At 44.3% G+C, this 27651-nt stretch overlaps 7 protein-coding genes across 7 annotated transcripts in view; 2 read left to right on the top strand and 5 right to left on the bottom strand.

Annotated features, from left to right (window-relative positions):
- Positions 1-313: 313 nt before the first annotated feature.
- BDR25DRAFT_375874 (uncharacterized protein) lies at positions 314-2548 on the bottom strand. Its single transcript, XM_033697414.1, has 4 exons — positions 2052-2548; positions 1197-2000; positions 676-1145; positions 314-618 (listed from the first exon to the last, which is right to left on the bottom strand). Coding segments are annotated over exons 1-4 (1692 nt in total). The 5' UTR covers positions 2468-2548; the 3' UTR covers positions 314-616.
- An 8699-nt stretch (positions 2549-11247) lies between these two features.
- On the top strand, positions 11248-12393 carry BDR25DRAFT_210595 (uncharacterized protein; the record flags this gene model as incomplete). Its single annotated transcript, XM_033684658.1, has 1 exon — positions 11248-12393. The coding sequence occupies one exon, from the start codon at positions 11248-11250 to the stop codon at positions 12391-12393; it is 1146 nt and encodes a 381-aa protein (XP_033553600.1).
- A 2351-nt stretch (positions 12394-14744) lies between these two features.
- Positions 14745-15874, bottom strand: BDR25DRAFT_322111 (NAD(P)-binding protein; the record flags this gene model as incomplete). Its single annotated transcript, XM_033692012.1, has 2 exons — positions 14745-14868; positions 14952-15874. 2 exons carry the CDS (start codon positions 15872-15874, stop codon positions 14745-14747), a joined length of 1047 nt encoding a protein of 348 aa, XP_033553599.1.
- An 883-nt stretch (positions 15875-16757) lies between these two features.
- Positions 16758-20515, bottom strand: BDR25DRAFT_300616 (SPT16-domain-containing protein). The gene is made up of 6 exons (XM_033689413.1): positions 20243-20515; positions 20086-20170; positions 19905-20026; positions 19696-19854; positions 18215-19643; positions 16758-18162 (listed from the first exon to the last, which is right to left on the bottom strand). Exons 1-6 carry the CDS (start codon positions 20420-20422, stop codon positions 17063-17065), a joined length of 3075 nt encoding a protein of 1024 aa, XP_033553598.1. The 5' UTR covers positions 20423-20515; the 3' UTR covers positions 16758-17062.
- A 213-nt stretch (positions 20516-20728) lies between these two features.
- On the top strand, positions 20729-22439 carry BDR25DRAFT_252952 (mitochondrial carrier). Its single transcript, XM_033686209.1, has 2 exons — positions 20729-21206; positions 21402-22439. Exons 1-2 carry the CDS (start codon positions 20854-20856, stop codon positions 22261-22263), a joined length of 1215 nt encoding a protein of 404 aa, XP_033553597.1. The 5' UTR covers positions 20729-20853; the 3' UTR covers positions 22264-22439.
- A 158-nt stretch (positions 22440-22597) lies between these two features.
- Positions 22598-25102, bottom strand: BDR25DRAFT_349817 (uncharacterized protein; the record flags this gene model as incomplete). Its single annotated transcript, XM_033694604.1, has 4 exons — positions 22598-22741; positions 22782-22905; positions 22966-23056; positions 23092-25102. 4 exons carry the CDS (start codon positions 25100-25102, stop codon positions 22598-22600), a joined length of 2370 nt encoding a protein of 789 aa, XP_033553596.1.
- A 1821-nt stretch (positions 25103-26923) lies between these two features.
- Positions 26924-27651, bottom strand: part of BDR25DRAFT_300614 (TPR-like protein) — a 3946-nt gene continuing 3218 nt past the window's right edge. The window contains exon 4 of the mRNA XM_033689412.1: positions 26924-27646. Within this exon, the coding sequence (XP_033553595.1) occupies positions 27073-27646 (574 nt within the window). The 3' untranslated portion in view covers positions 26924-27072. The remainder of the gene's footprint in view (positions 27647-27651) is intronic.

The following is a 27651-nucleotide window of genomic DNA, read 5'->3' as shown; positions in this document are numbered from 1 at the left end:
AAGAAACGTTCAGCTATAATTTTCCTTGCTAGGTCTAGAAAAAACTAGATACTAAGCATTTGAAACGTCCTGGTACTCTAAAACCTCCCTATGCACTGTTGGATGTTAACTTGACATATGAGGAACAACGTCAACTACGCACTGTCTGGGTATGTAGCTAAGGTTAGTATGTGCTTTAAATCGTGTAAACACTATATCTAACGTAGAACAGAGCCGGACTACTAGGCTGCAGAAGAAGCTAGAAGGAAGCGGAAATATCAATCTCTACCAAACCCACTCGCTAAAATCATCATCGTAAATGCCTACGTGTTCCATACAACACCCCCACACTCGGCACCTCAACCTCTAAACTTGAAAGCCCACAATGTCCAACTAAAACCCCATTTTCATCTCGCGATGACTCCTCAAATGCGCCCCACTGGAGAGTCTTCAACCACGGCTCATTCTCTCCTGGCTTCGCATGACACGACGCCGCGAGAGCTACACTGGAAGAACCCACCACCGGCATCGGCCCCAATTTCTTAAGACCGACAAGCACGAGAAACACGACAAGCACAAACGCAAAAGAAATTGTTAACAGAATTGCGGCGGGAGAGTATGCGCAGCTAACGAAATCTTCTCCACAGTATCTCTTGCCAAGGTCAGAACTAAGCGGACGTTCTGGGAAATGGAAACATCTTTCTCTGTGCTCGCCAAACATGTTGTAAAGCTCGACACTGACAACGAAGATGCTTTGCGAAGCTAGCCAGTGGATGACGGTGGAGAAGACCATCAACGGAACAGCGTAGCGGTATGGCAGCTGTAGAAAGTAGGTACTACGTTGGGCTCCTTGCTGCTTCGTTGATACTCGGAGGCCTTTGCGGGTTTTTGAGTATCCGTCCCATTCGTAGGCTAAGAGCATCGAGGTAATGACAGCGTTGTATGAGAAGTAGATGATCGAGATGATAACTTGAGGTGCGTTGGCGAGGAAAACGTTTTGGAAAATACCGCGTGTCCCTGTAGAGGTAGTTCCACTCTGGATGATCGTCCTGGAGTCTAAGGTTCCTAAGCCACTGCTTAAAACACTTTTGAAGTCCTTTGTTCCTGGGATTGCTGAATATCCCCATGCTAGAAGTGCCGTCATTACCATGATACCGATAAACAGCCTGTCTTCCAGTTAATATTAATGTGGGCATAGCCTGGAATCGATATCTCACGCAATGATGCAAGTGATCAACTTCCCCCGCTTCACCGCAGAGAACCAGCGGCTCCCAACACCAGTATATTGCCTCCACAACTTCTGCGCTCTCCAATCCGCGCGTGAGCCCCAGACTTCCTTCTGTGAAACAAGACACATGTCCGCCGTTGAAAGGTCTGGTTGCTGAAGGAAAGAGGAAACCGCATCACCAACCGTAAGGAGGGGTGTCTGCTTCAACCAAAAGGCGGTCAAAAGTATCACAGCCGTTTTGAGAATATTGAAGACGATAACAATAATGATTAAATGAGCGCTAAACTGCAGCTTGCAGTGCTCTTTCGCCGGCTCGCTAAGGCAGTGGTCGATTCGAGCACCTAACGGTCTCCAATCCGATGCATTCGCCTGCAGAAGTGGGAGGTAGATGTGGGCATTCTGATTCCGACAGCCGCCCGCGAGGAACTGGTTCACGATCCATTCGTTTCCTACTTGGCTACCGCAACCGGTAGATCGTTCAGTCGTGGGATATTCATATGTAAGATCGCGTACGTCGGGAGTATTATTTACTGGGACAAGGTAAACGTTCCCTTTAGTGGATTGAAAAATTCGGCTATAAGCGTTGATGCAGGCTTTATTATCCAACTGCTCCAGGGTACTCTTTTGAGTTGCTGAGAGGTAGAGTGAGAAAATTTCGCGTTTGGCATCGCCACCAACGGTTTGGTCAGAGATGTTATATGTGTTGCCGTTGAGAGCCCCCATGACTTTTGGGCCGATTTGAAAGACTCCATATGTTTGAGCCGATGTCGAAGAGAACACGGCGGAGTTGTAGCTTTATATCATCAGCGAACACATCATATAAAGATCACTTGTGCAGGCTCACCATAAATGCAGAGGAAGAGAAGATAGCCCCAAGATCCACCAGAGAGCCTTCTTTCTAGAGTCTAGATATGCAGACCCTATATTGTGAAGGCTGGGGATGCCTATGTCAAGGTAACCCCCATTTTTATGGGCCGTTTCAATTTCTGACCTAGATGGCGCGGCAAGACATTGCATGCAGTAATTGCTTGCTCCGAGTAAGATGGTGCTTAAAATGTTGATAAGGAGATGAATCCCGATGTTCGCTCGTCTGACCTGAGGGCAGGAGGAATCATAGAGGACCCCCTTCCCACCACGGATTCCTCCCTTTGAAGCCGCCCAAGCCAGGAAACTAATATTGATGAGAAGAACAAGGCAAGCCGCAGATGCAAAAAGATGTAAGCTTTGTTTCCACTTTTCTTGTTGCGAGTTGGTTCCCATCCCCTCGTTTCTGTACGTTTCGAACTTCGAAGTCAGTGTCCTGCGTCTGAAGATCCCTAATGATCTCCGGCCAGGATGGAGTGGATCGAGTGAAGTCAAATGGAGAGAGATTTCGTTGCGCGGTTTAGATGCCAAAGGACTCAGCCACAGTGGGGTAATGCCAAATAACATAAACGAAAATATGATCCCTACCAAGGGTAACACCAAGCCACTAAACTATACCCAGTATACTTTGTGGTATCGCTCCACAAGACAATGTCGGTTTAGATATGCCCAGTCGTTTATTGAATCTTGGCGGCGCCCCCTTCCATGCCACTTAACTAGGTCATCGCTAAATATTGCTAGGTGGAACTTGGCAAGGAATTAAACGAAACATAATCTTGTATTGCAATTCTAGATCTGTTGCGGCCGAAGTGTTGCCAAAAGTGAGCCAAAAGTGACTTCACCTGCGATTAATAACTAACTGCCCTGAAATTAGTTCACCTATCATTCGCCATCTGTAACAATCTTATTTTCAATTGCTACGTTAGGAAGGCCGCACCCTTCTTTACACAAGGTAGCATATTAAGAACAGGAGGAATAAGCCGGAAATCCACTAGGAGTTGTTCTCTAACTTAGTATCTTAGTAACTTTGTAACCTAGGTTGGTATATTCTTCTTCTATAGCGTTAGCTTTAGCAATATGTTATAATCTAAAAAAAAGAATCTATTTAGAACGCCTTATAGAAGCTTATAGAAATAGTAACTAGCTAATAGACTAGTATGAACACAGCGTAGTGCTGCGAAGCTAGCAAGCACTTAATGTAATAGTTACGCCTAGAACTATTGCTTCCAACGCTAACAACTATTACTTATAATAATTACAACTATTAAAGTAATTAGTAAGAATATACATAGTAGATCAAAGTTCTTCTATAGAACTTCTATGTTTAACCTTATTTAGTCTCTTAACTACAAGTGTAACGATTCGCTTGAATCGTTCCATTCTAAGTTACCTCCCGAACCTTATATCCAAAGGTTCCTCGTATCTGCCCCGACCCTGCCCCGCCCCCTGCGCTACCCCTATCTCCAAGTATTTAGCTGCATCTCTCCCCTTAGCTAGCTCAGTAGTTGTAAGGCCGGGATGGCGCTTACGTGTAAGGCCGAGATGGTGCTTACGTGCGACGGGTATATATACTATTCTGTACGCAATAATCAACTGTTGGTTGATTATTCGCACCTTTTTGGTTGTATTGGCGTAGTGGTACAGAGCTCCGTCCTTACAGTAGTTTTCTGATATCTTTTGTACAAGGCCTAGAGGTGTTAATGGAATTCCCAGGTTTCCGAGTCCCCACGCACTCTCATATGCCTCTGGGTGGATTCACACCGCATTCGGACCTGTTGTCTTGCCTGTCCGTTACAACAAGCTTAATGCATTAGTTATCTTTTTATACTTTGCTAGATTAACTATCTAATACTATCTTAGTATTTCTCTACTTTTGTGCCGCCTGTTAGACATCTTTCTAGAGAACTAACATAAGCTCTCTAGCTGCACTAGCTTAGACCTACTAAAGGTCTTAGACTATAAAGTTTACACAAGCGGTTAGAGTTTTTAACATAATGCTTTTTCAAAGCTAATTACTATATTATAACACATAGATTTAAATTTGCTAATCTAATTAATTTCTAAGAATAAACTTTATACATCTAGCTAAAGCCTTAGATAACATATTAAAAAATAATACTAATAACACTAAGCTAGTAGATAAAGTAGATAAGTAATTCTTTACTAAGTATAGACAAGTGTATAGTTAGATTAAACTAGAGAGACGTTTAAAGCAATATCTAGGACAACGCTCCCAATCGAACGTAGTGAGTCGAATCGTAGCACTTTTCCAGTTGCTCCTTCTCAGTTTGTTAGTACGTTTGTACAGCTGGAGAGAAGGGAGTCCCTAGTACGCTGCTAAGTTAAAATGTACTAAAATTCTTATACTTTTTGCTGTTTTAACTTACTTATAATTGTAACTTTTTACAATATTATAATTAGCTGCTTTTAGATAAGGTTTGCTAGCTTAATTAGGTCTAATTAGACTACCTGACAAGAGAGCTAGTTCTTCTGCAGTTAAAGCGCTTTAATAGTAGCCCTAGAGAGAGAACCTCTATTAATTGTAACTGTACGTCTGCCTCCACTAAAGGCTCTCTCGCAGTCGCAGCTTGTACTTAGGATACTAAGGAAATTAATAGCAATTTTAAACAGCGTGGGATATTGTTTCTAACTAATTTTAAGCTACTAAGTAAGAGGACTAGCTTACAAGAGATAGCTCTCCTTGCCCTTAGCTTCTTATAAGTCTTCCACATGCGCGTTAAAGTACTGCTAGAGCTCTGTTGTTTTACAAGCTTTCTTAAAACTCTAGGCCCTAGTAAAAAGAGAGGTGTTAACTATAAGTGCCTTTTAATATTAAGAATCCTAAGTGTTTGCTAGAAGCTTCTGCTAAGAGAGATCTATATTAACTTCTTTCTTTTCCTTAGTATTTACATAACGCTAGAAAATAGTCCTTATTAAGCTCTCTACTTTTCTATACTAGGATTAATAATAACGCTAATAATTTTTAAACTAGAGTACACAAAGTTGTAGGTTAAGAATAGTAGTAATTATAAAATATAAGACAGGCAGATTAAGAACAATTTTTTAGAAATATGTATTAATTTTTTTAAGGCTAAAAGAGACGCTGTTTTTAAAGTATAAGTTATTAAGCTTAAAAAAAAGTTTCTCCTTTATCTATAATAACTTAGTATATAATACTTACATGTTAATAATAGACATCTATAGAGAACTATGCTTACTATTACCCTTAAGGCGTTTTATTATCTAATAAAAGACCTTAAGAAAGTTAGTAAGACACTTAACCTCCTTTTAATTTTTTTTACTAATAATCTTTTAAAGAGCTGTGTTGCTAGGTATGTTAGAGTTCTTAAAGTTATTATCTGTGCCACGCTATCTCTAGATAAACTTAGTAATAGGATCCTTAAGCTTAAAGCAGCGCACAAGCATAAGATAAATAGAATGCTAGTAAACGCCTTTATCTTGTATTAAATTAAGCGTGCTAAAGTTCTAGAGCAGGTCCTTATCCCCTAGAGTTGTTTAGATAGTTATAAAGGCCTCCTGGCGTTTGTGTAATAAAAGGACAGTGTTAACAAAGTTGTAGAGCTTGCTAACAACCCTATGCTTATAATAGAGCTTAAATTAATCCTAGGGAGCTACCTTTACAAGAGCAGCTTTAAACTGCAATAATCCTTTACTATAGATAACTGCCTTTAGCACTAACTGTATTATATAGCCTGTATAGCGTATACAGTGCTCTCTATTAAGCTTAACACTAAGATGTTTACTTAAACTAGTAAGTGTAGATTTATTGTTGTTAGACACGTTGTTAGCAACAAAGCAGCTAAATTTTAACGCAATTTTGTATTTATGTATAATTATAGAGATAGCCTGCGCTTAGTTAGCCCCTATATAATCCCTAAAAAAATTATAGAAGCTAATAAGTAAGTCTTATTAGCAGTAATTAGCATCTATAAGGTAGAAGTTAGTTGTGTTAATTTACTGCTAAGGCGCTAAACTAAAATAGCGCCTCTAAAGTTCTACTATACATACTAAAAAAATAAGCTATAACTCTAAAAAAGAAAAGGTAGTTTAGAGAAGTCTATATATTAACACTTAACACTACTTTTAACTTAGCTAACCTTAATATTATTTAAATCTTCTCTTTCCTGCGTGTTAAACACTAGTTTATATGTGTTAATACAGTTGTTTCTAATATAAGGAGGGTGTTAAGAAGATCTAGTTAATTCTAGGTAAGGAGCCCTTAGAGCTTAGCTAAGGATGCCACTGCAAATAATATATTATAAAGTATTACCTAGTCTACCAACGCTCCCTGCAACAACTCCTCCTGCCACAGATTGTAAGAGACTACCTGCGCTAAGCCTACTATTGTAGCAGCTGTTGCTGCCTAAGGATCTAATAGAGCGCGCAGAGAATTAGGTAAGAGAGTCCTACTGCTACTAATGTTAATTTAGTGCTCCTTAGAGAGATAGCTAATAATATAGTAATAGCTAAAGACAACTCTAGCAGCAGAGTAATTGCCTCTGCTGTGGCAGAATTAGCAGAGCCACAGCTTTACTATCATGTCCCCTCCAGTATACAGCAAGTCAGCTCTGTGGTTCTATACTACTAACAGCTTCTTATTACCTTAGACCTGTAAAACGTGCTTTACGCAATACCCTAGGCTTTCTAGCCTTAGCTTCTTCTTATTTAGCTAAATATTTATCTACTTAATAGGAAATACAACTTTGTAATTAAAGACAAGATTACTAGGGTGCTTCTTTACATAGAAGCAACGCTCTCAACCGAACGAAACGAAACGAAACGTAGTAATCAACGGACGTCAACGTCTTACTTTCCTGCTACGTTTGTACAGCCTAGGCGACTTAGCTGTCTGTTTTGCTGCTAAACTAAAACACACTAAAATTCTTATACTTTTTAACATTTTATCTTACTTGCTGCTGTTAATGTTTTATAGTATAGTAACTAGCTACTTCTAAATAAGGTTTATAAGCTTAATTAAGTTACTTTTTATAACTTAATAATATAGCTAATTCTTCTGCAATTAAAGCGCCTTAATAGTAGCCTTAGAAAGAGAACCTCTATTAATTATAACTATACGCCAGCCTCTACTAAAGGCTCTCTCGCAGTTGCAGCTAGTAAAGGGTATAGCAAGGAAGTTAAGAGCAATTTTAAATAGTGTAGGATACTATTTTTAACCTACTTTAAGCTACTAAGTAAGAGGGCTAGCTTATAAAAAATAGCTATCTTTTACCTTAGTGTCTTAAAAGTTTTTTATATAAGCATTAAAGTATTACTATAACTTTATTATTTTCTAAGCTTTCTTATAACTCTAGGCTCTAGTAAGAAAAAAAGTGTTAACTATAAAAGCTTTTTAGTAATAAGAGTTATAAAAGCTTGTTACTAGAAGCTTCTACTAAAAAGAATCTATATTAACTTCTTTATCTTCTTTAGCATTAATATAATGCTAGAAAACAACTTTTATTAAAGTCTCTGCCTTCTAGTACTAGAATTAGTAATAACGCTAGTAGTTCTTAAACTAGAGTATACAAAGTTATAAGTTAAGTATAGTAGTAATTACTAAGTAAAAGATAAAAAAATTAATAACTATTTTTTAAAAATATATGTTAATTTTTTTAAGTCTAAAAAAAACACTATTTTTAAAGTAACTATTATTAAGCTTAAAGAAAAGTTTTTTTTTTATTTATAACAGCTTATTATACAGCACTTACATATTAATAATAGACATTTATAGAGAACTATGCTTACTGTTGCCCTCTAGCTATTTTATTATTTAATAAAAAACTTTAAAAAACTTAGTAAAGTATTTAACTTTTTTTTAGTTTTTTTTACTAATAATCTTTTAAAAAGCTGCGTTGCTAGGTATGTTAGAGTTTTTAGTGTTATTATCTATGCTGCGCTACTTTTAGATAAACTTAGTAATTAGATTCTTAAGCTTTAGGCACTGTACAAGCATTAGATATATAGAATGCTAGCAGACGCTACTGTCTTGTATTAAATTAAGTGTGCTAAAGCTCTAGAGCTTGTCCTCTTCCTCTAAAGATAATTATATAGCTATAAAAGCTTTCTAGTGTTTATATAATAAAAAAATAGTATTAACAAAGTTATATAGCTTACTAATAACTTTATGTTTATAATAAAGCTTAAACTAATTTTAAGAAGCTGTGTTTATAAAAGTAGCTTTAAATTATAATAATTCTTTACTATAAATAACTGCCTTTAGCACTAATTAAATTATGTAGCCTGTATAGTGTATATAGTGCTCTTTATTAAGGTTAACTCTAAGATATTTAGCTAAAGCGTTAATAGTAGAGTTATTATTATTAGACATATTATAGTAATAAAATAACTAAATTTTAATATAATTTTATAATCCTAAATAATTTTAAAGATAGCCTACGCTTAGTTAGCCTCTATATAGTTACTATAAAAGTTGTAAAAGCTAATAAGTAAGTTTTATTATTAATAATTAACATTTATAAAGTAAAAGTTAGTTATTATTTATTATTAGTTTTCTAAGCTAAGACGCTAAAATAGCCTTTTTAAAGTTTTACTAAACTTACTAAGAAAGTAAGCTACTACTCTAAGAAAAAAAAGGTAGTTTAGTAAAGTCTATATATTAACACTTAACACTACTTTTAACTTAGCTAATTTTAATATTATTTAAATTTCCTTCTTCTAGCGCGTTAACCTTTACTTTATATATAATAATATTATTATATTTAAGCTTAGAATAGCAGTAAGAAGATCTAGTTAGTTTTAGGTAAAAAAGCCTTAAAGTTTAGCTAAGAATGCTATTATAAATAATATATTATAAAGTATAACCTAGTCTACTAACAACCTTTATAACAACCTCTCTTGCTAGGGATTATAAGAAGCAACTTAGGCTAAGCCTACTACTATAGCAGCTATTGCTGCCTAAGAATTAAGTAGAGTATAAAAAAAATTAAGTAAAAAACTTTTATTACTACTAATATTAATTTTATGCTTTTTTTTAAGATAGTAGCTAATATAGCTATAGCTGTTAACTATTTTAGTAGTAGTGTAATTACCTCTATAATAGCAAAGTTAGCAGAGCTAGAGCTTTACCCTTAAGCTTTTTCTAGTGTATAGTAAGTTAGCTTTATAGTTCTACACTGCTAACACCTTTTTATTACCTTAGAGCTAAGAAAAGTGTTTTACATAGTAACTTAGCTTCTTTACCTTTAGCTTTTTACTAGTAAGCTATATATTATTTTACTTTATTAAAAACATAACTTCTAGATTAAAAAAAAAATCTCTAAAGTGTTTTTTTATATAAGAATTATATATAAAAGCTAGAGAGCTATTATAAAATAAGAACTTTAATAATAATAATTATAACTTCTTTAGGTAATAGAAATAAGTGTAATAAATTATGTTACTACTCTAGGTTAACTAAGAGCTCTAAGAGCTCTACAACTAGCTAGTGCTCTATGTAGAAGCTTATTAACTAAGAAAATTGCACATAGTTAATATAATATTAAGATATAAAAAGATTTAGTAGTGTTAATTTAGGTAAAAAACACTGCACTTAGGTTATTAAGTAATTTTACCCCCTAATTAATAACTAGCTTATTAAAAAACTTGTCTAACAGTGCTATAGGTCTCTACCTATTAATGTCTAAGCTAATAGGTAATCCCTACTTAAAAGTTAAGCTTTTAAGACGCAGTACAGTCTACAGCTATAACTTACAAGACAAAACAAAACGTACAAGGACTATACTACGTTTGCTACGGCTCACGTGACAGTACTGAGACGAAAAGTATGAAACGTAATTCGTACAGTTGAGAGCGTTGCATAGAAGTTAAGAGCTAGAGCTAGAGAGCTATTGCAGGAGGACTTAGATAATAATAATTACGCCTTTTCTAGTTAATAAGACTAAGCGTAGTGCGTTACCTTATTATTAAGGCTAGATTAAGAGCTCTAGGTTTAGCTGCTCTAAGTAGAGACTTATCTATAAAGGAAGCTTTGCAGGGACATAGCAATATAAGGATAAGATTAAGGTATGTTAATTTAGGTAAGAACTGCTGCCCCTAGGGCACTAGGTAATCTCCCTTTGTAATCTCCCCCTAATCAACAACTAACTTATTAAAAAACGCGTCTAGTGGTGCCACAGTTCCCTGCCTATCTATGACAAAGCTAATAGGCAAATCCCTCACAAAAATTAAGCTTTTGAGGCGTACTACGGCCAGGACTTATGCCTAGCGAGACGAATCAAATTGTATATGACTATACTACGTTTGCTACTGCTCACGTGATCGTACTGAGTCGAAAAGGACTGAAAGTAGTACGTTCGATTGGGAGCGTTGATCTAGGATAATAACTGTAGCCTTACACAAGCACAAGTTAAAACACGAGTTGTGTACTAAAGACTAAGAGTTCTAAAGCGCGATGTGTTTTATATATTATTGCAGGACTCCAAGCTTAAGGTTGATTAGACAACTCATTGTAGAGCCCACCGGCCTACAGATAACATGGTTTCACCATGAATTAGTTCTATCCTTGACCACCTAGCCAGCAGATACGATAGCCTAAACGACAATGTCTCCTACCTCCTTCTTCTTCTTTAGCTTATCTCTAGTTTAGGGAATGTTTTGATCTTTATGGATATTTAAAAACTCGCAGCTACTGCAACGTCTCACTTCAGGTGGATCATAGCAGGAGTAATTTAAGGCAGGAGTTTCTGTGCTGTTGAGGTTCTTTTACTAACAACAGGCTTAACTAGTCAAATCCGTCTTACTAATGTCCCACGTTAAGTGGGGGATATGCTGCGCTTTTCCGCCGCTAGCGATTGTATTGCGGACTTGTTATCCTCAACCTCGGTAGATTGGCGCATAAATGTTTGTAATAGGCCATACTACTGTCACAATCTTCAAGATGACTCCTCTGAAGTCTCCGAAATTTCTCGTGGACTTAATCCCCCCGATTCTCCGCTCCTTTACAGGAGCCCTCTCATTGCGGCTGGCAATTCAGCATTTTGCCTCTCCAATTCGTCATGGCCAATCTAGTACCAGTACACCGACCCATTCAAGCGCCTTCAAATATCCCATCAACCTTAAACCACGAGGTCGACTCCCCCTCTCCGAATGGGCCAGCACCACCTTCCACGAGAGCCTTCGAAAAGAAGGACTTAGGAATGGACGATTTCGAGATCTCCCGTAGCCTTTCAGACACACAGGAAGTGAGAAAGACTAAGCTCCAGACATTACTCCAGGCCCTCAAGTGGTTTATCCAAGACCAGTGGTTCTTGCTCGGGATGGGATTCGTGATCCTCGTCTCTTCCCAGGTCCAGGTCCCCGACTCGCAACAGCGCTTAAAACGAACTATCGTAACATACCTCGCCGTATCCGTCATCTTCTTCATAAATGGATGCACGGTGTCGACTCGTGTTCTGTTCGACAACTACAAGCGATGGAAGGTTCACGCTTCAGTCCAGCTCCAATGCTACCTGATGACTTCGGCGGCTACTTTTGGAATAGTCACCATCTGTGCAACAAACCCAAGGTTTATGGATCCATGGTTACTCATTGGCCTCCTTTTTGTCGGCTCTGCTCCTACCACCATGTCATCTAATGTTGTCATGACACGCCAAGCTCATGGCAATGCTGCACTCACCGTGGTCCAGTCTGTTATCGGTCAATTCCTGTGTCCTTTCCTCACTCCAATCCTTCTCCAAATGTATCTGTCTAGCGGAGCATGGTATACAAAGGTCCTGGTCAACGGAAACAACTACGGGGAGATTTATCAGCGTGTGTTTAAACAGCTCGGACTCTCACTTTTTATCCCCATGTTCGTTGGCCAAATCGTCCAGAACCTCTTTCCGGATATTACAAAAACTGTCTTCATCAGATGGAAGCTAATGAAGCTATCGTCCGTGGCCCTTCTTACATTAGTCTGGCAGACCTTTGACCAAGCTTTTCACTCTGGTGCCTTTGCTACCGTCAAGCCCTCCAACATCGTTTTCCTCATCTTCATCTCCTTTTCTCTATACTTTGTCTGGCTTGGAATATGTTTCATAACCTCTATCATTTGGCTTCCAAAAAAGGATGTTATTGCTGTGTGCTACTGTTGTCCGGCGAAAGCTCTTGCAATGGTTGTCCCTGTAAGTTCAGTCATGTATCTAAGTATCAGCCCAGTCAACCAGAGCAAGCTTCAAATCCCAGCGGTCCTCTACCAAGCGCTCCAGGTCACCATTGGAAGTGTCTTAACGCTTATCTTCCGCAAGTGGATCCGGCCGGAAGAAGAGAAGGAAGATCAAGAGAAGAGTTCGGGTGGCGAGTAGGGGCTTGAAAGAAGCCACCGAGGCTCGAAAGTAGTGATCTGTCCAGTCAATGACAGCTGGAAACACTACCAGAACACTCGAGGTCGATGTACAGTTAACGCAAAACTCCACTCTCGAATTGCGCTTTCTTCACTCTAGTCCAAAAGCCGTAACCAATTCTCACAATGCCTTAACAAGCTCCAATTTACTCCCACTCTATCGTACACCTGTATGAGCAGTGCTCGAGCAGCCACCAATTTGCACATTAATTCTTCCCAACTAGAACCCCACTTCCTATTCCCACCCCGATTGTCTTCGACCGCCAATACGAGAGCCGAGTGTCTGCTCTTGCGCTATGCTATTTCCGGCTTCTCTTTTCTCCCTTTATGTACAACAACATCCATTTGGAATCTTTCATCATAATTAGCATCAGATTTACACTTGGGGGTACAATAGGAATCCACTAACGCAAGTACAAATGTAATTTTTAAAATCCCTGGAGCATGGACATTCGGTGCATGGAGCGAGTAGGTCGTTGCCAGCTGCATCTCTTATTGTTTTCGTCGCACGTTCTAGGCTAGTCTAAATCGACCGGATCAACACTTTACTCGGAGGGGATTGGAAATCACGATGGCGAGAGCATACCGCTGTGGGAGCTGCTGTGGCGACTGAAGCAACGATGACGAGGATGAGGGCTGAGATCTTCATCTTGCCTTCGATTCAACGTGTTCAGTTGAGCTCGTTCTGTGTTCTGCGCGACGACAATTATTGACCAAAAAATATCGAATCCTATGCGAAGGCGAGTTGTAAAGAAGCGAACCACGTCCTCCTTAAAAGCAGAGAATATCTCTGTTCATCAACCTATATATATCGCCTCACAACCAGGGCCCATTACATCCATGTGAGATCCAAGGTCCGGTTCCCCGCCCTCGTGGCAGAATAATTTGATAATTGTGGCAAGCTATCTGGGTTTCTCCGTTTCCTACATATTTTGGTGTTCCGGAACCCCAATATCCTGGTCAGTTCAATGAGAGATGGTGTAGGGGTGGTGTGGTTTTCAGGGATTGGGCGAGGTCCGGGTAAATCCAAGTCGCTTTGATCCATGGGTAAGTTTCTTGTCAATTGCTAATATAGATTGAGTGTTTCCTTTGCCTTCCTGATTTTTGCATAGCGGGGCTTGGATTGGCTTGAAGGGTAATGTTGCCATTTGTTCTCATGCTCTCGCCCATTATTTGTATTTTCTTGGTCTCTTACTCACACAGTTATCCAGGTTGCCTGTTGGAGAGGGATTGGGAGACTGGTTTGAAGGATTAAGGATTGGCTTGGCCGAATTTGCGAAGGAAGTCCCTGGTTTCTAGACCACTGATGGACGCAGGGTTATCTGTCGGGTTATCTACAGCTTCCTCACTTGGCATATGGTAGTACTGTCAACTTTCCCTCGTATTTTTTTAACTCATTCTCAATACAGACTTGCCTGTATTCCGTACGTACCCCTCTTTCACTCCTTTCTCCGCTCATACCCTGAAATCTCGCCTCAAGTCCAGAGTACCTCGAGACCATTTTCCCCAGATCCTACCGCCCAATAATCACGCCGTTTACCCAGTTCCATAGTGTGTGTATATACACACGAGCTCGGTAGTCCACATACTGTACATTCCATTTCTCGATCCTCTAGATCGCCCTGATCGGGCATACGAGACACAGCAAATGTGTCCGGGCAATCTATGCATTTCTTCAAACTAGTGCCAAGTATGCCCAAAACGAGGCCATCAACTACCGCAAAGCTTAGCCTCCTCGGCTCTGGAGATATGGATGTTGGCTGCTATGCGCATGCTGTCACCCTCCAGTTCGGTTGCAGAGTCAAGGTGAGTTATGCTTCCGCGGAGGAGCGACTTCGTGGTGCACTTGATCCACTGCAACTATGAGGCTGGACCAGACGCGCTCTGCATATGTTAGCTGTTTTAGGTTCCAAAAATGATGATCCATCGTCTTACACCTACTTTCACTAATACACCACCAAGATTCGGCGCATATCTATTGGGATGCCAAGTTTGGCTCTGTGCTAACTAAGGTCCAGTCCCTGATTAGATGATCTATAGTTAAGATACACTGGATGACCTTATCCCATTCTCATGATCTCAACCTAGCGCCAGCTTGAAATTCCCTAAAAATCCCCCAAGCTAATAACCACAAACCCCTAACGAGATCTCTTATGCTAAACTTATAGGGAATCTTGCTAAACAAGTAAAGGGGCTGTAATTTCCTCAACTCTCTCGCAAACAATTCAAGAACGAGAAACGCCCGATGTCAACCAGCCCAAAACCCGAATCCAGTTAGTGTATCTACCACGGCAACCGGACTCTTTTCTCACATCACTCGTTTTTCATGTCCTTGAGAATCCCATCTACTCCAGCAAACGCAAATTCTAACATTGTCTCATCCCAGAGCCTATCCATAATCACCTTTCCTTCCTCCGTATACACCATCTCATTAAACCTACGCATCGCGCAACAAGTTAGCTAACAATGTCTAGTACAAAGGCGTCTCAAAATCAACTAACAAAAAACCTGATCACTTACGGCAAAACCCCCCAATTCATCAAAAAACACCCATGACTCTCCTTCCCCTTCACCGCCACTGCATCCACATGCGTCCACGCCCCGTCCTGCACCCTTCTCCCAGTCAATCCTGCAAAAATCCCAACCGCCACACGCATCGTCCCTTTTGCGTCACGCTGCAGATTCGAGCCTTTGATGAAACCCGGCTCCACCATATTCATGACTACATCATCCGCAGACACATATTCGGCCAGCCTGGGGAAGAATAAATGCCCGAGTGCTTTGGACACAGCGTAGCGCTCTTGCGGATCCCAGGGCGTGATTTTCTCGTCGTCGAAGGAAGCGAGGAGGGGGACTTGGGTGCGGTTTGGGAATTTCGCCCAATACCCCATAGCCGAGTTTATCAGTGTCAAATGACCTGGTTTTCCGGCGGGTGATTTGTTCTTCAGTGCTGGGAGCAGTAGGATGGAGAGGAGGAAGGTGGAAAGGTAGTTTGTTTGAATACTTTCTTCGTGGCCGGTGCTGGGGTTGAGAGTGAATTTTAGTCTCCCAACTCCCGCGTTCAGGATCGCAATATCAAGTCTTTCCAACTCGGACTCCACTCTGCGCACAAAGTCGCGGATTGAGTCATACGAACTCATATCCAGTTCCCACACCTCAATCTTCCCGGTGTATTGCTTCCTTAACTCATTCGCGGCGGTCTCTCCCTTACTCTTTGATCGTACTGCAATGATTAATCGAGAGAGATTTAATGAAAGAAGGTGTTTACAGGCGTAGAACCCGAGACCCGTGTTGCTACCTGTGACTATCGCGGTCTGGCCGGTTAGAGAGGTGGAGGGTGGGACTGGGGGTGAAGGGACTTTGGTCTTGAATTGGGATTTGTAGAAGAGATCCCAGCGAGAAATGGATAGCGGGCCCATTTGCATGGATTTTGAGGGGCCCATTGTAGTAGTGGATGAGAGTGAGTGGAGGGCAAAGGAGATGACGGGTCGTTTAGGTGAGGAGAAAGTTTAGGGAAGCCGATGCGTTTGTACACCCGCGGCCGCTTTAAAGAAGTTAGAAGGAACGGTATCAAATCCCAGCGTATAAGAACTCAGCAAGTAAAAACAAGTAAAAGGCTTCAAGCAAGCCCGGTCAGCGTGCAATCTAGTACATCTCCCTCCCTTCCAAGGTTTATATCCTCCCTCTCACCCTTCATCCATTCGGACAAACTCCAAGTCACCATCCGACCCTCCGCCATCTTCTGTTGCAATATTCGTCCGATATGCTATGTCATGGAGTTAAGGCATCTCCATCACCTGAAAAAAGAATCCATCTGACAGCCACTGGTACATGCCCCCTTCACAGGCGCTAAACTATTTGCGGTATGCATTTCGACGCCTTCCCGTATGCGGGATCCCTGCGCCAATCCTCAATTCCAGCCACCTACCAAGACCCTCAGACTTACCAAGACGGGCCGGCATGAAGCATGTTTAGTCCGCGCAAGCACGCGTTCCTCTCGTTGCCTGATTTCTGATCAGGTCCGGCCTTGAGCATAACACATTCGAAGGAAGTTTGCTTGCCGGAAAGCTTTCATTCACAAGGCATGCAAGGCATTGTAAAACGAAATCTTGTCACCCAGGGTAGAACATGCATGGCCAGGGGGACAGTTCAGAACGGATTTGCACTGCGTTATTCACCTCTCTAGTTATAGCAAGATGTTTATTTATCAGACTCACTCTACCTTGGTCATTTTCTACGTTGGTTGGGTGTAGTGCAACAATACTAGCTTATAGCAAGTAGGTGCCTCATTGTTCAACCGGCGTCAATTAAGTGTCTTTGTGTGCATGTATAGCAATGAGACTTTTATTACTCAGACGCTCCTAGCGCCTAGCTGCCATCTGTGATCTGTACCCGTCCATCCATGCACGTCCAAACCAATTTCCCGCCCACAAGCAAGTGGGTGGGCGAAATATCCATCAACCAATCTTACAAAGTCCATATAGCTATCCAGCCTGAGGAACAGGAAGCCAAGGTGAGGTGAAAATCAGAAAATGACTCTGATGCTACACAATCCTCTCTGCTCTGCTTTCTCGCAAAGAGTGAAGCATTAATCAGTCATCGCCATAGTCCCCTCCCATCATTTCCCCTCATCAACGTTTCCTCTTCTTCCCCCTGTCATCATCATCATTCAATCCCCCCTCTCTATCTTTCCTCGCCGCCTTCTTCTCCAGCTCATCCCAATCCTCGCCTTCCTCACTCAACTCATCGTCACTCCCCTCGGCACTCATCTCATCGCTTGCATTCTCATCGAAATCACTGCCAGACCCAGAACTTTCATCCGAGATAGCAAGCTCCGAGTCACTAACCTCAAACGCGCTTTCCTCTTCCTCCTGCTCGTCATCCTCGTCGTCAGATTCCGTGGACAAGAACGACCATCCACCGTCGACGAAGAATTGGTGGGGGTCCGAGGTAACGGTTTTCATGATGGTGGCCCAGTTGAGATTGAGCGGACCTTCGGAGAAGGGAATGTCGACGCTGTCGAGCCAGTCTTTGACTGGGTCAAGAGACTCGACGGGGATGGTGTTGATGTGTACCGGAGGGCGGTTGTAGTCTTTGAATACGACCACCATGTCGAAGTTGCGTAGGCCGAATTGGACACGTTCTAGGTGGACGATTTCGATCTCGGCGAGGGTCAGACATGTGAATGGTGGCTCAGTAAGTTGTACTAAGCAGTCTGTGGTGGGCTGAACGAGCACAGATGATCTGGAAGGAACACCATTGAAACCGAGCTCTCGGTAGGGAATATCCACCGACACATTTTCGTTGCGCGCTGCGTCCGCGATTTTCTCAGCAAAGTTCTTGAACTCTTTATCGAGAGCGGCGCGTCGTCGTCGCTCTTCTTGTTCCTGCTCGAACTCTTCTTCGTCACCAAATTTGTGTCGTCGTTTCCGGTTACCCGTCTCGTCAAACTGCATCTCAGTAGCTTCGCGAACAAACTGAACGTCCTTGGCCTTCTTCTTTCCAATCATGATTGGATTTTTGAGGTGGACATGAATGATGACAATCAGTTCGTGTTGCGAAGGCTGGAAAAAAAGGTGCTTGATGTTGCCGAAAAGGATATCGATCCTAAAGCCGCCAGCACCATGAACGTAGCGGAGACCGTTTTGGTGGACTTCGACTTGACCGGGAATGCGTTTGCCGTCCATGGCGGGTCGCATAAAGATCATGTCAAGGATGTATGGTTTTCGGTCTAATAATGTAATCAGCATTTTGGAGTTCGAGCGCAAGACGTATCAACTCACTCTTTATAGGTATGAGCTTGTCTTGCTCTACCACGTCCTCCATCTGCTTCTTCTCCTGCTCCCGACGGACGACGTCCTTTTTGAGATCGGTGATATCCTTAGTGATTCTATCAATACGATCCACGTCATGGGAGCGAAATGTCAAGCTTCGAATAAAGTGTGCATTAGGGTCTTCAAACGGCTGGTCGTCTTTCCTACCCACTCCCTGACCGGGCGAGAGGAAATTGATACGCAGAGAGGTAAAATCGCTCTCGGGAGTGTGTGAGGCGTTCTTGATGGTGTTAATGTGGAAAGGCACCGGACGGCCCATAATGGGGAGAATGACTGTCTGGAGCTTCTTGTCCACAACAATCTCTAGATTGGCAACCGCAACAGGCAGCTGGTTGTCGCGCTTGTACGATTCAAATCGCTTGAACTTCTTCTCCTCGGTTCCGTTCAGAGACTTTGCACCCTTGCCGTACGTTTCTAGGCCGTCTGCCTGCTTCTTCTGATGAAGCTCTTTCTGATGCTCTCGGCGCTGCGCTTCCTTCTCCGCATCTTGATTTGTCGGCCGCTCATGTCGGGTTCGCGTCTTGGTGGCGTTTGTCTGTGCAACCGCGCCAGGACGTTCTCGCTTCGGTTTCGGCTTAGTCTCAGGCTCTTCCTCGTCGTTAAAGAAGAATGAGACTGAGTCCAGATCGGACGGGGTATCTTTAGTGAATACGGCGGCATCAGTGGGTGTCACACGAACCGTGTCGATCAAGAGAAGTGAATAAGCAGCACTCTTCTTGTCCTGTGGGTTCGGGTTCTTGAGGTCCTGCAGCCCAGTTTGAACAACGAGCGTCATGCCATCCTTTAGCACCCGCTGGTTTTTGGCACTCAGCAGCAGGGTTGGGTCCTTGTTCTCAACACCAATACCGTAGCCAACGTTTCTCATGGTAAAATTCTTCTCTAAATCGGGTTTCTTTGATTTGAGCAGGCTCAGGGCCTTGTTGAAAACGTCCTTAGCCACGACGCCATCCTTTATCGATTTAAGGACCAAATCATGCATGGATAGGAGAAGCTTGTAGTTGCTCTCCTGGCTCTTGTTTGGGCCAACCATGTACGTCCGGCCAACCATGCAGCCGTATGTCTGGTAGCGCAGGCCTAGGGCTGATATGATGACCCCGGCGTGCAGGTTGCTCTCGTCCGGATCTGATTGAAAGCGCAGGTCGTATTTTCCGCCGCTCTGCACGATGGGCTGTAGGCACCAGTCCAGCTGCATGGGGTCAAAATTCTTCGACACCTTTTCCTTCTGGAAAAACTTGGGGTCGTCGATTTTGTTGCCAACTTTTTCCGAAAACGCACGATGAGTAATTTTCTCCTCCGTATCAAGGATTTCGGACATTTCTTCGACAAAGTAGCTGGTCATGAGGGCACTGGAGGCTCGGGAGGCGTCTCGGATGATACGCTTGTACATGTCAGCAATGCAAGCCGAGCGATGCTGAAGTCTCCAAACTCACCAGCTCCTTCTCGTCCTTGACTGACAAAGCAGCATTGGACAAGATGCCCGCCAGATCGACCTGATCCTCCTCCTTGATGTCTGAGGCCTGAAATGCTGCCTTCCATTCCTCGGCGAAGGGGCCGGCGGCGTTGTCCTTTTTCATCACTGCGACTTTCTTCTAAGCCGTGTTAGGACATGTTTTATCTCGCTGTTGCCATTGTGACTCACGCCTGCCTTCTTCATGGACTCTATGCAGCTCTGAAACTGCTTCTTGTTCTCTTCGGCATCCTTGCCACGGACCAGGATCTCGACGGGAACCTTACCCCCTTTGAGCGGTGCCAGGTACGAAGCTGGGAAGCCGGCCAACATTAGCATTCAACCGTCATAGTAGTGAGTGTGGCCGACGTACCCTTCTTCTTGGTTGTGACGATCTGGAAAAGGTCGGGTGTGAGGACGAACAGGGTCGCGGGGAACTCGTAGCCTAGCAGCCATAGCTATACAACCACGGGATCAGCGCCGCATCGTTTCTGCGCATGCAAATGTGAGGGAGAAGGGAGAGAGCTTACCTGGAAGGCGGCCGGCTTAGAATAAGTTCCCGGGTCGCTCGCTTTGCCCACACAGCTCGCGATTGAACCTGCACCGTTGAAAATGGCATCACCCGAGCGCTTGTCTGCCTTCCACTTAGTGACAAAGTTATTGAGACGCTCGTGGAAGACCTGTTTGTCGATGACAATATCGTCAGCCATGGTAGAAGGCAGCGAGAAAAGACAGGCCTTCGGATAGTTGACGCGGCTGAGATGGGAGAAGGTCGGGGGAAGGTGAGATGGAGAAAAGTCGCGAGGTTGACGATGGGAAAGTAAATGACGGCGGAGGAGACGCGATCCGCGCTTTCGCAGAATGGCTTGGCGCCAAGCTCTAACGCGGGCGCTCCCTCTCAATTTCCGCTGCAGAGCGGAAAACTGAAGCGGAAAACGGAAAACGGAAAACGGAAAATGGAAAACGGAAAAGCAGGTGGGTATTGTCGGGTTGTCATTCACTCTTCACCGGTGACCACCGTGACCACAATGACCACCACCCTCCCACGTGCAACCTCACCTTCATTTAGGAGATAGAAAGGACGGCTCTCCCACCTGCAGCAGTGCTCTGCAGGCTTCGACTCCCCCTCCGATGATATGAGATGACTACCGGCTCCAGCATTCGCGCTGGAGTCTCTCCCTCCCCCCGCAATGAGGACCCAGAGACCGCGACCCAGCCAAAGAAGGGCAACGCCGCGACTGGAGTGCAAGCCGCCGGTATACGCGCCATCACGGCTCGAGCTGTAGCTTTCTATTTCCGCGCGCCAGTAAAGGCCTTCTTTCGTGGTCGCATCGACTACCTAGGCTATGCCAGGGCTATCAATCCCCATGTGCAGGCTGAGTTGGGATGGTCATGGAGAATGACGACTCCAGCTCTTCTGGCTCATGCAGTCAGGGCCGAGGGGTGGAGCTTCATTCCGAACCAGGTGCTGCCGCCGCTAATGGCAAATACTTTGTAAGGTCCATGCATATTGCGTCTTGTCACCTAACGTAGTCAAGACTGGGGTAATTCAGGGCAGTGATGTGCACTCTGTTGGCCTTCTCCTTAATTCTAGCGAGAGGGTTAATAGATAGACCCTGCCCTAGTCATGTTCCACGTTGTGTGATAACACGCAGTTAATCTGCACATTTCAAGTCTAACGTTGAGCAGTATCGGCGCGGTGCTCTATACGGCATATCTCCAAAGTCTCTCCTCTCTTCATGCACCTTCTTCGCACCACATTAAACGCTCTTATCCCCCTCCATCCATTTCCACTACCCTCTCCGCAGGCTTCATAGCCGGAGGTGTACAATCGCTCCTGGCCGCCCCCTTCGATGCCCTCCAAGTCCGCTTCCGCACCGCCGACATCCTCGAGGGCAAATATAAGACAATGTGGCACTATGCGGGTCACAAGCTACATTCCATTGGCGTCCGCGGCATTTTCGCGGGCTGGACGCTGAGTTTAGTCAAAGACTCTTTCGGCGCCGCCGTATTTTTCAGCACCTTCGAAACCATCAAAAGCCAGGCCTACTACGAGTTCATAACAAAATACTACGGAAGCCGCACGCGCGACACCTTGCTGGAGTCTGCCGCCCATTACCGCGACGATATGGATGGCCGGCCAGTGATAAAACCTCATTACACCATCGAGCCTGCTTTTCTCCTTCTAGCGGGCATATCTGCTTCTATCACTTCGCAACTGGTCCAACACCCGCTCACTGAATTACAAACCGTGCACTACCGTCGTCTTGAAGCGCTGGACTACCAAGCACACGACGAAAAGAAGCCCAGTCGTATCATGCAGCGGTACTACCATGCATATGAAGAAACTTTCCGACAGTGCAAGAAACTCGCGAAAAGAGCGGGGGGTTGGAGACGCTATCTCTACCGTGATTTCTTCTTGAATACGATTCGGCAGGTACCGAGTACGAGTGCTGGATTGATTGTTTTTGAGCTTGTGAGAAGAAAGTACGCGTTTGAGAATGAGGAAGTTACTATCAGTAAGGAAGGGTTTGAGATTCTGTTGACTTGATGGCGAGAAGGTGAGGAGGGTGTATGATCACTGTTGATGATACCCAGGGCATAGCTTAGAGGATTGTACATATATAGACGCAAGTCCTACATGATCATATTCGGCGCGGATAGGTTACACAGTCGGTGGACTCACTTCAACCTTCTATCAGTGTAATATAGACGCACATTTCCCTCACTCCACCAACTTCAACCTTCTGTCCCTCTCTTTAGGCAGCGTATTATCACCCAACATGGCGCATAATTAGCTAGAGCTCGTGTGTTAAACCCCCTGCTATATTTAGAGTAACTGCTAACAGGATGCTAATTTCTATCCTAAAATCCTACCCCGTCTGTCATGGCCTACATGACGTAGGAAGATGCAGTACATCATCTCTCATCCACCTCTCAAGGAAACCCAACACGTCTATACATAGCCATCCAAGTAACCACCACTCCCTTCCCTCCTCCCCTTTCTCAAATATCAAGCCCAAGAAAATCTTACCACACACCCATCCACAACTAATCCCAACTAGTCACTCCGTCCTCATCCTCTCTCTGGCCCTTGGCCTCAATCTCCCTCCCCACAACACCCAAGGCGCCCTCACCATCCTCCAAAACTCCCACATCCCAACCACCCCCATCAGCCCCACAAGCCCCCAACCTACAGGCTCCACATACGTAAAATGGTTAAGCGCTTCAGGCGTATAACCCGCAGCCGCACCACTCGTGCTCCCGCCAATATCCGCCGCGGCGGTACCGGTGGGAGTTACAGTTCGCTAACAACCCGGGCCAAGTGTCGTGGTCCAAGGTTCCTTTTCAGTTTCTTCCTCTCCTCGTTGGCCAATACGTTGGAGAGGGTAGAGTTTCGGCGTGCAGTGTGGATCCCAGATTCGGAGGGAGGTAGTGTATCGTGTGGCTGTGAGGATGTTTGTTGGTGGTGGGGGTGGGTGGTCTAGGTCTGTGAGTTTGGGGAGGGAGGCATATGTAGCTAGGGGAAGGGCAGAGGAGAGTGTGAATGAAGGGTTTAGCAGTATGGAATTGAGGTTGGGGGTTGGTGGTATGAGTGTGAAGAGGTGGGAAGTGGGGCCCAGTGCGGTTTGTATTAGGTGCGTGGGAGTTGAAATCGGTCGCTGGACCCGAACTGAGGTCACGATTGTAGCGGAGTCGATGGGAGATTCTGTCGACTCCATAGTGAAGTCTATGAGGTCGAGAGATACTTCGGGATTATCTCGACGCTCTTGTTCTTTTCTGGCAATCGCCGCCTCCTTACCCTTCTTAGTTGATACTACCATTCCCACCTCTCGGAACCCTTTACTCCACCGCGCCACTTTATCCTTCTCCCTCCCCCCCTCTGGCTTTACAATCAATGTAGACACTGCTCTGATCTGTAGGTCGGGGATGGTGGCACATTCGACATCAACACCCAAGCGTGAGAGACACGAGCGCACGGGCTCGAGGGAGTTCAAGCTTGTCTGATGAAGGGCGCTGAGATGCTTTCTCTGTGAAAAAGTGGCCAGAATTGTGATACTGGGTGTAGGTGCAAGTATAGCAGGATCGGGTGAAGCGTCAGAGGATGGAGGGGTTGATGGTGGAGGTGAAGAGGATGTCGTTGTGGTCTTATGTTTCAGTGTAAGTGTCTTAGAAGAGTTGTTCGAACTAGTGCTGCGGCTAGGCCTGGCGTTGGTATATGTGATGTCGCTTAGAGGTGGCGTACTTGGAGATGTACTTAAAGTCCTTCTTCTACTACTGGCCATTGTGCTGGTGTTGCCACTTAGAAGTGATGTACTTGAAGGCTCAAGTGGCGTTGACATGGTTATTGTAACCACCGAAACTGCAGATTCCGTTCCAGACGTCATCATCATATCCTTCTCCCCAGTCATAGAGTCACCCGTAATCCCCTCAGTATCCAGCACAAACGAAGGCGGCGTCGTCAAACCTGTCCACGATCTCGTAGCTGGAACAGTAGTAGTAACACCAAATTCCTCACCCACATCCACATCCACAAAGATAAAAGTATCGCAATGCGCCCTCGCGACATCAAACGCCAGCGACAGTGCGAGTTGAGAACCATTAACCAAGCCGCCGAGTTTAACGAAGATTTGGCCAGTGTTACCACTACGTGCGCTCTTCAACATAAACCCCTGGTTTTGGTGTGCTTTCTGGCTTTCGAGACATATGCAGTTCTTTTTCGCTATGCTGTATGTAATCGGCAAAACGACCTCGATACCGTTGTTGAATGAGGTGTGGAGTCCTACTATGATGACGGCATTGGAGAGATCACCGTGGCATATTCCCCAGCTGTGCTGTGAAGATATTGATGGGTTTGAGGTTTGAGTAGTTGTAAGGGATGATTTGGACGCTGGGTTGGGTGGGTTAAATGACTCCAGTGTAAAGGAGGATATTGTTGAAAATTGTAGTATAGAGTTGGATGCCTCTGAAGACTCTTGCACAAAAGTAGATATTGGTGAACTGTCCGGTTCCAATGCGAATGTGGTTGAAGACTGCAGCAGCCACGTAGATGCCGTCGACAACTCTGGCATTGAGGTGGATGCCGCAGACGCCTTTGTCATAAGGTTTGACGAAACGGTGGCAGTGGCAGATATTGAGTTATCCGATTGGATTTCTTTCCTTGACTCCGCGTCCTCGGGTTGAATCATCGCTGGCTCTTCTCCATCCTCCGCATGAGGGAAATCAGTATGAATGACGTAAAGTCCGGGGATCAAAGTCCTGGAAGCGGACACTTTGCTCTTTTGCGCGGGCAGAAGAAATAAGATTGTCACTACGTACGATGTGTTTGGGTAGGATTTTGGAAGCAGCCCCAGAGGGGGGCATGTAGTTCCAGGGAAGGGGGACGTCATGGTTCGTGTTATAGCTGCGAATATCTTAGGGAATGAGGAGCAAAATATTACGCATAGCAAGAATGAGCTTTTAAGACGCATGGTTTGAGAATGGCGATATTTGCGAGGTCAAATGGGCCTGGTCTTACAATTATGAGGGGGTAGGAAATGAGAGAAATATAGTTTATAGGTTGAGGAATGGCAACAGCGCAGGGGATTTCTTGGTCCAAAACTACCTCCCCAGATCCGTGAACAGAGAGTAGTTGGATGTGATGGTGAAGTGCGCTAGGTTATGGCGATGCTTCTTTCTGTGACACGCCAGCTAGACTACTATTTGTGAATACTCAAAGATACAAACAGAAACAAAGATGAAAGGGGAACATTTTCCTATTAATGAACTTCCTAAACTTCTACTGCATCATATTCCTTAATATAGATTATAACAGGAATACATTAGAGAAGAAACTTCCATCCTATTAACAGTCTTCCTAATTTTAGCAAGAGGATTAACAGACAAGCTCCGCTCTAGTCAAATTCTGTACGAAAAAAAGGCAGTGGTGGTTATTGCCATTTCAATTGAGGGCAGTGACCTGTCTTGGTTATTGAAGCAATCTGTGTGTCCTTCAATGCTACATGAAGAGCAGTTATTTGGTCAGACCTACAGCTTTGTCAATAGATGGATATTGTAGGATGTGAAGGAACTCACTTCGGTGTTTCGAACTTCACGTGGCTGGTAATGAATATTTTTGACCCTAGGCATTTTGTGTCCTTAGGTGTTGTCACCAACTTCATACATTTGCTCGTCACCTCCTTCTGGATCTCTGTTCCAATAACATCGTGGTCGAAAATGCGACTAATAGACTCCATTGTCGCAGTGAATCCTCAAGTAATTAGTGCCCACCATGAGGATCCCATAGTCAGATACCGTTGCAACCAGGTTTACTTTGCTCTGCGTCGTAATTGTTAAGTAACGACCATGATTTCTCAGACTTCTTGATAATGAGGGCAATTGAGATCACATGGTCTAGGATTGTGTAAATATTGGCATCGACGTTTCCCTTCCGTCAGTGACTGCTAGGACACGAATCGGTACGTCATCACCATCCAGGTAATTGGCGTAGGTGTAATTGTTGAGAATTTGCTGATTACCAGAGAGGTTATTTCTACTCTGAATCCACATTCACTAGAGAAGGGGATTTCTTGGCCGCGTGTCGTGATGGAATCTTGGGTGTCAGATGAGTAAGAGTTGTGACACAGACACTCGTAGGAATCGTTTTGTACAGTGTGGAATGGTTCATTTATGGCGCCCTATAGTCATCAGAGCAATCCACCTCAAGGGGGGGGCGACACACTAAGTCAAGGGTGAAAAACGTCAGCATTTGGCTTTGAGGTATGATGTTTATGGGCTCGGCACCTGGGAAGGGTCATCATGGCTAGGGTAGGTCAACCTATGGATAATGAGTACTTAGCTCAAACCAACAGCTCTTTCTCGACAAGCCGTATCTCCTTACCAATCAACGAAGCCGGTAGAATTCAAACGAGGGATTTGATCTCATTTCTCCCCGGCAGGAGACTGCAGAAACCCCCATAGTGTTCCCGAACATAGATCATCTCAGATCACAGGTTGTTCATCGTAGAGCACAACGAGCTGTCTTCTCACAGGCATTTGAGTCATGCCAGGTCTTGTCAAGTACAAGCGTAGCCGGTGATCGCGAGGTTGAAGCTGGAAGTGAGTGCTTGCGGGGTTGTTTGTCAACTAACTCAACTCTCTGAAAATAGCTATAGGATTCGCCACCTCGGTCGACACCGCCACTATGACAGGCCAACTCTGTGATGCCACTTCCTAAAGTACCCTTCACCTGCCTTCGTCGTACTAGTAGCGATTTTCCAAACTACTAGCTATCCTGGAAAATACAAGTCGAAAATTATAGTTCTAATATCTACATTACGCGCATCTTTCTCTACAATTAAATTCATGTTGGTCCACTAATCTAGTCATTGTGAGCCATTAAGAAGTCGACATCCACTTGCTCTGCTTCCCACCTAGCCAGCTCCTTTAAGGCAGACATGTAATGTGGATGGCTAGCACCTAAAATATGGTAGCGTAACCGCACACATTCGCTCATGAGTTTTCTAGCTTCCGCATCACGACCCTGCCCTTTCCACGTGATAGCAAGGTTGGCCATGCTGGCTAGCGTGTAGGGGTGGTCCGCCCCAAGCTTCGTCTTACGAGTCTCCATTACTTGCACCTCCAGCTCTTCGGCATCCTTCCACCGCCCTTGGTTCAGGTATGTTGACGCCAGATTGGCCATGCTGGTCAGCGTGGACGGATGGTCCGCTCCGAGCTTCGTCTTGTAAGTCTCTATTACTTGCACCTCTAGCTCTTCGGCATCCTTCCACCGCCCTTGGTTCCTGTACGTCGACGCTAGGTTGGCCATGCTGGCCAGCGTGTTGGGATGGTCCGCTCCGAGCTTCGTCTTGCAAGTCTCCACTACTTGCACGTCCAGCTCTTCGGCATCCTTCCACCGCCCTTGGTCCCTGTACGTCGACGCCAGGTTGGCCATGCTGGT

The sequence above is a fragment of the Lindgomyces ingoldianus genome, assembly GCF_010093535.1.
Source record: "Lindgomyces ingoldianus strain ATCC 200398 unplaced genomic scaffold BDR25scaffold_3, whole genome shotgun sequence".
Classification (NCBI taxonomy): domain Eukaryota; kingdom Fungi; phylum Ascomycota; class Dothideomycetes; order Pleosporales; family Lindgomycetaceae; genus Lindgomyces; species Lindgomyces ingoldianus.
This window is presented reverse-complemented; position numbering and strand designations above follow the sequence as displayed.